General features: G+C 45.2%; 1 protein-coding gene across 1 annotated transcript in view; it reads right to left on the bottom strand.

Annotated features, from left to right (window-relative positions):
- Positions 1-3,868: 3,868 nt before the first annotated feature.
- NRCAM (neuronal cell adhesion molecule) overlaps positions 3,869-13,142 on the bottom strand; it is a 75,617-nt gene continuing 66,343 nt past the window's right edge. The window contains 1 exon segment of the mRNA XM_062198923.1: positions 3,869-5,572. Coding sequence (XP_062054907.1) covers positions 5,335-5,572 — 238 coding nt within the window. The 3' untranslated portion in view covers positions 3,869-5,334.

Here is a 13,142-nt window from a genome sequence, read left to right on the forward strand (position 1 = left end):
AGGGGACATCAGTGTGTGGGGGGGGGGGTGGAGAGGCAGTGGCAGAGGGTGGGCTGCTTGGAGTATGCTATGACAGGTGTGCTGAGGCCAAGGAGCTCAGTCTGGCACTGGATGATGGGTCACCCGATTGTGCACTGGCAAACTTCTTCACCCCCCACCTCCCACTGTCATGCACCCTAATCCCATTCCAGGCTGTGGCCACACACCACCCAACAGCTTTCTCAAGGCCTCAGATGGCCTCCTTGGTTTTGAATCCAAGAAGTCTTTTCATTTTGTTTGACTTCTCTGTCTTGGAAAGTCTGTCTCACTGGCTTCCAAGACAGCACACTCCCCTTATTTCCTCCCTGGCTCTCGCTTAGTGGCCCCTGTCAGAGGTCCCTCTCTCTCTTCCTCTCCATTAGATCTGGGAGCTTCTGAACAGCCTCTATTATCTCCTTAGCTGATCGCATCTGGGCCTCATAATGACACATCTTCATCATCTTCCAACTTTCTTTTGGGCTTTCTGCCTATCTGAATATTTCCAACTCCTACCACTCTAACTGGAGGTCCCAGAGGTCTTCATTCCAAGCAATAAAGCTGATGTCAAATGCTCTGCAGCCAATGCATTGCTGCATTGCTCCCCTGCTTCCTAAACATCTTCAGCATCCCACTCTCATCTCTGTATCTCTGGGCACCCAACTTCCACCATCTCTTGGCTAAAGTCCCATGTGGTTTCCAAAGGTCTCCCAGCATCCTTCGCAACTCCTCACCAGTCTGCTCTCCTGACAGGAGTCCCTGACTCTCCCTCCCGACACACAAATCTGATCACGTGGCCCATGATGGCAATCACTGCCCACTTTCCAGGGCTCCTTTAAGAAACACAGACGCCTGCGCGCCATCCCCAGGCCTGGCCCTGTATCTTCTGCAGGCACGCTGGCCGCTGTGGGCAGCCACATGGGCCCCTCCCCAGGTCTGCCCTCACTTGTGTGCCGTCCCTTTCTAGCTCATGTGCACTCATTTAAGGGGTTATTTGATGGACGGCTGCCTCCGTACAGAGCCTCCAGGCTCAGGAGAGCCTGCACTGCCACTGGTTTTGCTCATATTGGATCCTCCCTACTTAGTGACCACGGTTTCGTGAGCGCTCAGGATTTTGAGGTTGCTGTTAGGAACCACAGGCATGGGTTAACTTTTGGAAGCAAAGGGGTTTCTTAGAGATCAACAGGCTTGGGAGGAAACAGAGACTGGCTTGGGGGACATTTGGAGGTCCATGCACACACGGTCACTTAGCGAGCTGAGGGCAGAGCGAGTGCGAATCCCCATCTCTTTCCCTACCAGGGGCCTTCCCACCTCTACTCATCAGTTATTTATTAAATAGAAATACTTTTTTCAGGACTAGCACTGTGGCGCAGTAGGTTAAGCCTGTGCCTGCTGCACTGGCATCTCATATGGCCGCCGGTTTGAGTCCTGGCTGCTCCAATTCCGATCCTGCTCTCTGCTATGGCTTGGGAAAAGCAGTGGAAGTTGGCCCAAGTCCTTGGGCCCCTGCACCTGCGTGGGAGACCTGGAAGAAGCTCCTGGCTTCTGATTGGCCCAGCTCCGGCCATTGTGGCCATTTGTGGAGTGAATCAGTGGATGGTAGACCTTTCTCTATGTCTCTCCCTCTCACTGTCTGTAACTCTGTCAAATAAATAAATGAAATCTTTAAACACACACACACACACTTTTCCCTTCAAAGTGAAAAAGAAGAGCTGTCCATGCGTAAATTGTGCTTTTTTGTGTGTGCCACGCCATCACCAAATATCAAACCATTGGTGGAAGACAAAAGAACTCCCTCTGGAGAGCCGGGGAGAAGCCACTTCAAGACAGGAGCCTCCCTCATCCCCACCCACCGGCACAGTGATAGGGACGCCTGGGAGGACCCAGGAGGCAGCTGCTCCTCCGCCCCCTGCCCCTGCGCAAGCCACAATGAACACAAGGAATCACAAGGCCCACAGCGCCAACGGTCACTCCCTGGACGCTGTGAACTTGCCAGCGAAAGTGGCAAGTCCCGTTTTCCCTGGATGCAGCTGGCCATCGTGTTCTGCATGGGCAGGCTACATTCTGATGGTTGGTTTGCATTGCTTTTTCTAGCAGTCCTGTTTCTTTCGCGTTGAATAAAGCACGGGCGCCCTCTGGTGGTCGTCTTCAAAGAACTCTCACGAGCAGGAGAGATTCACTTAGCTGGGCCGCAGAGAATTCTCCATTCTCTTGCCTCTCTACAAGCCATTTCCAGAATCAGCCATGAAAAGGAACCCGAGGCCATCATAAACCATCTCTGCAAGATGATTTATACCACGAGTGGAAAAATGCACTTGGCAGTCAGACTTGCATTCGGCCAGCCACCCGGTGATGACGTGGCCTGAGCTGAGGTCCAGTAATCTGTCCTTCCACGTGGGGCAGGAGGCTGGTGGCTGGGGAGCCCGGAAGTGAGTGGCAGAGATGGTCTCCATAGTGGAAATACTAAGTGCTCGGATGGCATTTTCCATTTCACCCATACAACAGGCTAGGCAGGTAGCCTTGCAGGGTAGTGGGCTCTGAGCCAGCAGGTCCCACAGGTGCCATGCTGGGACCAGGGGAGACGGGGGTCACATGCAGGTGCTGGAACGTGAGGACGGGCCGTGCCTGGGCTATCTGCAGAGCCGGACGGCTTTGAGACACTTAGAAGAAAGGAGGGGGAGACATACACGGGCCACTTGTAAGCGTCCAAGCTGTCTCATCGAGCCTGACAGCTAAGATATGCAGGTTCGTTGCGTCTGGGGAGGGTGGCGATGCGGGCCGTTGGGAGCTGCAGGTCGTGCTGGTCGGCAGGCAGCGGGAGCCGGACTCTGGGGAAGGAGACAGCGCCTGATTTCTCGGGCCTTCTCTCGACCAACTGGAAATGGCTACGCCTACTTCTCATACTTTTTTTGAGACACTCTGTTATATTAGCTCTGTTTTACGCTGGGTACGGTGTGCTGTTTAATGATCTGCCAATAATGGACTTTACAAAGTAAAAAAATCAAAGTCTGTACTGTTTTAACACATGAGGAGATATGCTATAAAAAGTTAAAAAAAATCACAAAGAGCTCAAGACTACTTTAATAGTTACTTTTTGGATGGAAATCTCACCACACTTGCCTGCACTATTACATACACCATCATTTGGACACTCATACTCCACGGGGAACATGAAAAATTACAAAAGAAGAGAGGGCCTATTAAAACCACATTTCTTTTTTAATACAAAATCTGGTGCACTATTACGAAGTGACTCCTTCATACACAGTTTAGTTTAGCATCTACCATGAGGGAAGAGTAAACCTGTATTTTCATTGTTCTCGCAAAATATTGGCCAAAAGGAACTTTATCTTTGTGCTCTGATGCCAAGGCCAGCCCACTTCCTTTTTTTTTTTTTTTTTTTTTTGTATTTCCCATAGACAGGTTGGTCTACAAAGATGGCAAATGGAGACATGGAAGTGGTCAGGACCACCTTTCCTTGGGATGTCTTCAAATGATGCTTTACCTACATGTATCAAAGGTCCCAGGGCACCACACCCACTGTGCCTCACAGGGAAAGCTTGCAAGATTAGCTGGAAGCCTGCTGTCAGTATGTAGAAAAATCCACTGTTTCAGTTTCACAGCAAAAAAGGGGTGGGGAGACCCAAAAGATATTGCAGCAGCTGCCTTCCAATCCCATCACTGCATCCGTGGGCTCATTTCTTATACAGTACAACATGAACATTTTTGCATGTTTATTTGTATGTCACACCTATAAGCATATAGCATCTACACTTTCAGTGTATTTACAAATTCAACAAAATATCTACATATAAAAAGCTTTACTTAAAATTAAACTTGATGCAAGTTATGAGAAACCAATTTATTGGCAAATGAAATTGAGCATTCCTTCAACCATAGGTTGCTATAGATTTTCATATTTGGAGGTAAACCACTTGATAGAGAGTGTTGATGAACGTGATAGAATATATATGTGCATCTAGATTGATTTTTTTAAATGGCAGATGTAGTCGCTTTGACTGTTGGTCTTTTAAGCACTTGTTGGGGTTTCTTGGATTCTGAAATGTGTCCACAGCTATTTGCACACAATTTTTAGAAGCTCACGTAGCTTTTAGTCTTAGCAAACAATGTACTACTGTTGGAATGCTGCTGTTGGATTTTTAGTCTTGGAATAACCTGCTTGTTTTCCTATTAATTTGCTACTATGTTGACATCTTTGTCACTGAATGAGATTTGTTTTATAGAAATTATAAAAGACCACAAAACCGCCATGAGTTCCAGTTGGTAATAAAGCTTTTCTCTCTAGACTTTATGGGGAAATGCTTTTGTCGAAAAACCATCTCATGATTTTTATTTTCCTACTTCCTATTCCCCCCTGGCATTGCAGTTTTCATTATCTCTGCTTTTTAAAAGTTACTTTTAGACAGTGACAGTAATCTAGGCCAGCGCTGGCTGTACCAGCTCATGTGGTGTGGAATGCTGACTGTCTGAAGGCACTGCATGTGTCTTGCCCTGCGTTTCCTGGAATCAACCTTGAAATTTGAGTGATTTGTTTTTGATTCTTTCTGTGTGGCAGAAATACCGAAATGCATCGCCATACACACACGTTGCTTAGGCCTACGAACAACGGAACAGAGAGAGAAGGTAGAAAGAACACTGCTACTGCCGTAATACCTGGTGGGTTAAGAAGCCTAGAAGTGTCAGGAGCCAAGAGCAGGTGGTAGACTCTCACTGAGCATCAGCAAAATGCAACTGTCATAATGAACTCATTTAGCAAGCAGGGACTGTACACACTGTTTCTAACAGCCTCCCCGAAAGACTAAGGACAGCTAGACACGGAGTCACCAATTGCACGGCAATGTCCACAAAGACATCTGAGGCTCTAGAGAATACTACAGGAACACTCTTGACAATGAAAACGGAACTCACATTGGGGGGAGGGGGTGGGTTCAGCTGAGTAGAGTATCAACAAAGGATCAAACCGTGTTTTCATAACACACGCAGGTATGTCCTTTAACTGGGTAGCATTTCTCATGCATCATGTTGAAGTGTGTCCTGAAGAGGAGACAGCATCACCTGTTGCTGATCTCTCAGTTCCGAGGAACGAAGAACAGCTGTTTGGGACACAAGGTGTGCCCTCTGCACTCCAGTTCACATTTACCTGGCTGAATTCTGTTCTTGCTCTAACTGTTCTCATAATATTAACATACAGCAGAAAACAGACCTTCCGCCTCGATGTTCATAGTATGAGAGGGCTGAGACAAACAAGTGCTTAAGAGAAATTCTTGAGAAATGGGATCATGGCAAAGAGCTGAAGGGTTAAACAAAGGAATTCATGGCGTTGACAGGAGAAGGCGCCTCGGAGCTTTCATTCCCTTCGGCCGGTTCTTTCTCTTTCTTACCGCTGTATTGTCCAATGAAGGAGCCGTCCTCATTGAACTGGCCGTTCACTCCCTCTCCATAGTCAACTAGGCTATCGTCACTGTCTTCTTTTTTCACAGTCCTATCTGAAGGTGTTCGGCTCCCTTTTTTCAAAGGCTTGTGGTCCTCGGCATCACTGGAAGAAAAAAAAAAAGAGGAAACATTTTGTTGTTGTTGTTGTTAATCATGGCAGTTGGGTACCTTTTTTTTTGTTTGTTTTGAAAGATCACGCATGCAAATAATGAACCAAGCGTGTGGAGTCCTGAGCAGCTCTATAGTCCAATCTAATGGTCAGGCTGACGCCAATGATTTGGGATGGGATGGCAATGACAATCTGGCGCAGAAATGGCTGGATCATCATGAAGTCTTCGGTAGAGTGCATGACTTCTGATTGTGCGTGTTAATTTCAATGGCAGTTCCTCCTGATTTGAAAGCAATCCAGAAATAATCACAAGCACTAACAAAAGGAAGAATGGAGAACAGTTGAAAATCATCATTATTTTTGAGTTCAACGGGCAGAGGGTGAGGGCAAAGCTCATGGCAAGAAGTTAGTACGTTAAATTGCATAACATCTCTGATTCCTTGGATATGATGGAGCATGATCTTGGTTAAAAGTGAAATGTGATTTTTTTTTCTAAGCCAAAAGGAGAAGCCAATTTCTGCATTTCAAATAATGTTGTTACTGAGTTCAACTGGACTTGTAAACTTCAACCTTACCTTTCAAGAGACCTACAAATCCCATTAAAAGGATGCAGAAGAAACAAATGAAAATTGCCTAAGAAGAAAAGCAAAATCCTTATACTCAAAGTACACAGTAATCTTTTATGTAAGATTTTTGGTTAATGCATAGAGAGTTATTAATTTGGGGAGAGATGCTTTGAACTTAAAAGCACGACATTGGCCAGCATATTCTAAAGAATGGGAATGCCTGCAAACACGTAAAGGAAAACACTCTGTACTGAGCCAACCCCTCACCCACTTCTCCCAAGTGGGTTATGCCGTCTCTCCATATCGGCTGGGACTCTGAGGAGGAACTCGAACAAGTCTTTATAGGATTCTATTATTATTATTATTATTATTATTATTATTTGCTTATTTCTCTGTTGAGGCCCCAAGTACAATTTCTGGAAGTAGAAGAGTATTCGTTATGTTTCAGAACATCCAGCCACACAGCCACAAAACTAGGGGTGCACACTGACCTACTCCTCAACAGGGAACAGTTTGGGGGAATAAGGGCTATGATGTAATCCAGATTTTTTTTTAAATGTTTGTTTCCATCTTCTTGCAAGGCAGAGTGGTTTTGTTTCGTTTCAAAGAATAAAAATGCAAGGCAAACTAGAAAACACACACAATATCAGTGAGAGATAAAAAAGCACTAATGTAATAAAGAGGTCTCTCCAGCTGCAGTGTCTCACTGGTAGTTTGTGCTAAGACGTTACTGCTCCCTCTGGTTGAGAGAGCGAAGTTTTTTCCTGCCAAGACACAAATATTTCAAGATGTATAAATATCCTTGCTTTTTGGTGTGTGTGAACAAATGAATTCTACTAGGAGTTTCAATTTTTCTCCACAAAAAAATCTCAAGACTGAGAAATAATGCTACAATATGACACTGGCATATGTGATAGAAAATGGCCTGGTTAACACTACACAGGTTCTTGTCATGAGTTAAGTAAACCGTGTTCTCATCACTGCTTATACACAAATGGGACAGTATTCCAGAACCTTGGATTGGCCTGTACTGGGACACTTCAGAGGACATGGTATCCGGTGTCCAACCGGTTACAAAATAGATCTGACAACATTTTGGGGCTTTAATAATTAACTTCTAGTTTCTGCTTGACTACTTCCTGTGACATACTGTTTGTAACTTGATGACACAGTTCATTCCACTGAAGAGTTCAATAATGAGCAGAATTTTGTCACCTAGATTCCAACAATCAGTCTGTCCCGTTTATAGAATGAGTATTCCAAGGAATACAGGAAATTCTAGTCTACAGCATTTCTTTGATCCTGCCTCAACCCACCCATCCCTTCATCCCATAAATATTTATTGAGTGTCTACTCTTAAGACAGATATTCTTCTAGGCATTAGAAATACAGCAGCAAATCAAAGAGACTCAAACTATGACCCTGGTGAGTTCACTTCTAGTGAGAGGACCTACAGTTTTAACAATCAATATAATAAAGAAAGCTAGATATGCCTTAGGTCAAGGGATTACTTCTATGTGATCAAAGACTTCTGTTGGAAGAGTTGAGCTAGCCAGTCCACCAGGAGAGTTGCTGGGAGGGAGATTCCAGCAGGAATACCAGGCACTATAAGTGCTCTGAGGTGTGAGCAGGCCTGGCATATTCTGGGAGCAGGAGGCAATTGGGGTAGCTAGAAATGAATGAGCAAGTCAGAGAGGAAGAGAGAAGCAGGATGAGTGGCATGAACTCCTTATATTTCATTTATTCATTCTAAATTGAGAGAGAGAGAGAGAGAGAGAGAGAGAGAGAGAGAGAGAGATTGAGAATGTACTCCCCCATCCACTGCTTCTCTCCCTAAATGCCCGCAACAGCCGGGCTGGAGCCAGGAGACGGGTATGCAATCTAGGTCTCCCATGTGCATGGCAGGAACCTAGCCATGAGCCATCACTGCAGCCTCCCAGGGTCTGCATTAGCAGGAAGCTGAGTCAGGAGCCAGAGCTGGGAATGAAACCAGGTTCTCCCACATGGGATGTGAGCATCTGAGCTGTTAGGTCAAACTCTTGCTCCTCCTTACATTTAAACATCATTACCTGGTCATCAGTGTTGGTAACTCACCCTAGAGGGCGGAGGTTGGTAAACTCCAGCAGAATTGGGACAGGCCCATTTATTACATACTCTAAATGGCTGCCTTGGGTTCCAACAGCAGGACTGCAGAGCTGCAGCTGCGGCCATGTGGCTTACAAAGTCTGAAGTGTTTACTAGTGTGCTGTGTACAAAGTTCCCCATCCCCCTGCACTGCGGGATTAAGGGGGCTTCTGGCAATAATCGGGGAGTGAGAGGCCTTGGATCAGAGTAGGACCAATCTGAGAATGCTCAGACTGCAGACCCATTTTGAAGGCAGAGCCAACAAGGTTTTCTGAAGGACTGGTTATAAAATAACGGAGGAAAAGATGATGCTAAGACTTCGTTTGAGTCACAAGAAGCTTGGAATCACTGCTGTGGGGTGGAGCATTTGGGAGATGGAAGATTGGTGGCTTAATTTTGGATATGCTAAACTTCGGACACATCAGAGGAACCACTCCTGAGGCTAATGTTAACACTGCTATCTAAAACATCTGGGGTGGGGGGCCGGTGCTGTGGCGTTTTGGGTAAAGCCGCTGCCTCCAGTGCCAGCATCCCAGATGGGCACCTGTTCAAGTCCTGGCTGCTCCACTTCCAGTCTGGCTCTCTGCTGTGGACTGGGAAAGCAGTGGAAGACGGCCCAAGTGCTTAGGCCCCTGCACCCACGTGGGAGACCTGGAGGAAGCCCCAGGCTCCTGACTTCAGATTGGTACAGCTCCCTGCTGCTGCAGCCATTTGAGGTGTGAACCAACGGATAAAAGATTCTCTCTGTCTCTCCCTCTCTCTCTCTCTGCCCCTTTGTAACTCTTTAAAATAAATAAATAAATCTTTAAAAAAAATCAGGGTAGTGGGCCAGGGGATGGCAGCTCTCTGTCAGTATATCTCCCTGCTCTTAAGCAAGTCCATTTAAAACAAAAACAAAACTTCGAGAAAGACAAATCACTGCTTAATCTCATTCCTGAACATAGATGAAAAAAACCCCAAATAAATTGTCGGCACATTGAACTTAGTAGTCTCTAAGAAGATAATGTTATCACATCCAAGTTTGGTTTATTCCAAGAATCCAAGTTTATTTTGGGTTACCACACTGATTCATATAATTCATCATTTCAGAAGAAAATGATCTTATGATCATCTCAGTAGATTCAGAAAGAGGTATATGACAAAACTCAACACCCATCCATGATAAAAACTTTAATATACACAAAAGGAAAGAAAGTTTTAAAGTGAGAATATAATTTTCCTCATGGGCATTGTCTACCTTAGAAAAACTACTACAGAACATGCCTGTGACTACAGACTTGTAGTTCAGGCCACCGAAGATTAGAGATGGGACTTGGGCACTCCCTTGACTTGCATCCTCTGGTCTGCTTTAACACAAACCAGGAGGAAAAGAAAGCTCGGCATCAGAAGCAATGGGTGGCAGGCCTATTAATGGCTGTTCTGTACAGTGATCTGCCCTCAAGGAGACCCAACAGGCCATTCCACTGCAGTGGCTTTCAATGTGGTAAGCCTGGGCTTCAGCAGAAGTCAGCTTGTGAAGAGCCCTGGCAGCTCTGCCAAGAGTTGGATCACTGGAAATGGACCTGCCCTGGAGTCGAAGGATGCCCAGGTCAGAGCCACAGATCTTATTGGCTCTAAGCTGAAAAGCCCTTCACTCAGCCCAACTTCCAAAGTGACCACTGCAGCTGAGGGTATGGTCAAGTAGGGTCAGCAACATTGCAGGCAGAACTGTAAATTTCTTGTTAGAGATGCCACCTGCCTTTACCTGGCCAGCTCTCTCCAAGGCCAGCCAAGTAATGAAAGTCAACAGAGTGCCTTCCCCTAGGAGGTTCACACCTCCCTTAGGATATACCCCATGTGAAGAGATAGATAGGCCTGGGCCTCTGAATTTACAAGGCCTAAAGCCCAACAGATTATTATCAAGCCCCTTCTATCAGGTTCTATTTGCCTCTCAATCAGAAAAATTACTTGTAGCTTAGACAGCACCTTTCTTAGCTCCTCTAATAATGACTCTGTCCTTTGTTCTAGGCCCTGTCTAGTGCACTTGGGCCTCATTCCTTTGTAATCATAACCTCTACTCTACCACCAATGGCTCTACTCCCAACCTGTGTGTAATGATGGTCCTCTTCCCCACTTAATGCTGTATAATTGTTCAGACCTGGTTAATGCCAGTCTTAGGATCATTGGTTACTATCCTCACTCTGTCTTTTATGACCTTGTCTAAATATGATCAGAGTCGGAAAACTTGGATGGCTTCCATAGCCTTGGCAACTCATGACGACAGCCTAGGGTGGTTACTGGCGCCATAAAGTAGAGTGTCAATTTGTTGGGTCAACAACAGGAGCCACTGTGCACTTGCTCCTCATGTGGGATCTCTGTCCTTAATGTGCTGTACATTGTGATTTAATGCTATAACTAGTACTCAAACAGTATGTTTCACTTTGTGTTTCTATGTGGGTGTAAACTGTTGAAATCTTTATACTAAATTGATCTTCTGTATATAAAGAGAATTGAAAATGAATCTTGATGCAAATGGAAGGGGAGAGGGAGCGGGAGAGGTGAGGGTTGCGGGTGGGAGGGAAGTTATGGGAGGGGGAAGCCATTGTAATCCATAAGCTGTACACTGGAAATTTATATTCATTAAATAAAAGTTAAAAAAAAAACTTTAATATACAAAAACCCAGAAGAAACAGCAGGCAAGTATTAGAATAAAAAGAGGGCTTATGGAACCAACCCAAATGCCCATCAACAGTAGACTGGATAAAGAAATTATGGGACATGTACTCCATAGAATACTATACAGCAGTAAGGAACAATGAAATCCGGTCATTTGCAACAAGATGGATGAATCTAGAAAACATCATGCTGAGTGAATTAAGCCAGTCCCTAAGAGACAAATATCATTTGTTTTCCCTGATCAGCGACAACTAACTGACACCAAAGGGGAAACCTGTTGAAGTGAAATGGACACTATGAGAAACAGTGACTTGATCAGCTCTTGTGCTGACTGTTGTTGTACAATGTAATACTTTATCCATTTTAGTCTTTTTTGTTCTAGTACTAGTGGTTGAACACTGTAATTAACACACAATTATTCTTAGGTGTTTAAATTTTAACTGAAAAGTGATCCCTGTTAAATATAAGAGTGGGAAAAAGAGAGGGAGGAGATGTACAATTTGGGACATGCTCAATCGGACTTGCCCCAAATGATGGAGTTAGAAACCTGCCAGGGGATTCCAATACAATCCCATCAAGGTGGCATGTACCAATGCCATTTCACTAGTCCAAGTGATCAATTTCAGTTCACAATTGATCACATTGATAGGTCTAAGAGTCAAAGGGATCACACAAACAAGACTAGTGTCTGCTAATACTAACTGATAGAATAAAAAAGGGAGAGAACGATCCAACATGGGAAGTGGGAGACACAGCAGACTCATAGAATGGCAGATGTCCTAAACAGCACTCTAGCTCATAGAAAATGTGCACTATTCATTGGTTGCTAATCTCACCCTGTCTTTCATACTACCATGTCTAAGTGTTTACAGGAGGTGATAATGGAATGAACCAAGGCCTTCACCAACCGGGTGGTCAACCAAATGCTGCTACAGGGATATACTCGGCTCCCCACCTAAGAAACAGCGGCTTGAGACATCGCCCCATGCCAGCAGAGAGTACCTTGTTGCCCCATGTCAGCAGGAAGTAGCTCTAAAGACAGATCATCATCTCTACCCCTCCTGGACTTTTGGGACTAACGTAATCCCATGCAACTCCTGCTTTATAAAAAAACAAAAGGGGGGAATGTTAATAAATGGCACAGTCTTATCTATGGCGCGATCTACACCCTGACACCATCCTAGGCTCTAGCCCCCACTGCCATTGCTGGAAGCCAGGTGATCACATGGCCTAACCACCGGTGTCAGCCCCACCCCCATCCTAATGGGATTCACTGCTCCTACTTCCCTGCCCCCTCCCTGGCAAAGTTTTAAGAGGACCTGTTCTTGAACACGTGGGTCTCTCTCCCTCCATCTCTCCTGATCTCTCTCTTCATCTCTGTCTCTCTTTCTTGATCGCTCTCTCTCCCTTTCTCACTCTCTATCTCTCTCTTACGCTCTCCTTCTTTTCCTTCTTTGCCCCTTCCCTCCGGTCTGTCGGGTTTCTCCCAATAAACCCTTTCTGCTACTCCAGTGTTTGGTGTGTTTTATGGCGGTCTTATACTTTGCCTCACATTTTCAATAAAATTCATGTGTGACTGTCAAAAAAAAAAAAAAAAAAGAAAGAAAGAAAATGTGTACTATTTAAAAACTGCACATGAATTTAAAAATATTTTATACTGAAATAAACTCACCTTTAAATGCCATTTCCCATGAACTTTTTGAGGTATACTTATATACAGGCTTGTTCCCATCATACCTCTTCTCTGGTTTTTAAGCCTCTACCTTCTTCTTCGTTATTTTTAAAAAGTATTTATTTATTTGAAAGGCAGAATTAGAGAGAGAGAAAGAGAGGGACAGATAGATCTTTGAACCGCTGTGTCACTGCCCAAACGATCACAACTCCTAGGACTGGCCTAGGCCAAAGCCAGGGGCCAGGAGCTTCCTCTGGGTCTCCCACATGGGTATCGGGGCCCAAGGACTTAGGCCATTTTCCACTGCTTTCCCAGGCACATTAGCAGGGAGCTGGAGCACAAGTGGAGCAGCTGGGACTCGAACTGGTGTCGATATGGGATGCCGGCACTGCAGGCAGTGGCTTCACTCATCACACCACAATGCGGGCTCCCTCAGACCTTGTTTCTAAGGAAGTGCTCAGCACAAATGCACAGAACTTTCCAGGCATGGTGAGCAATTCCAAGCCTGTGTGAAGTGCTGTACCAGTGCTTGTCATTTTCAACTCAA

This window comes from Lepus europaeus, chromosome 1, assembly GCF_033115175.1.
Source record: "Lepus europaeus isolate LE1 chromosome 1, mLepTim1.pri, whole genome shotgun sequence".
Classification (NCBI taxonomy): Eukaryota; Metazoa; Chordata; class Mammalia; order Lagomorpha; family Leporidae; genus Lepus; species Lepus europaeus.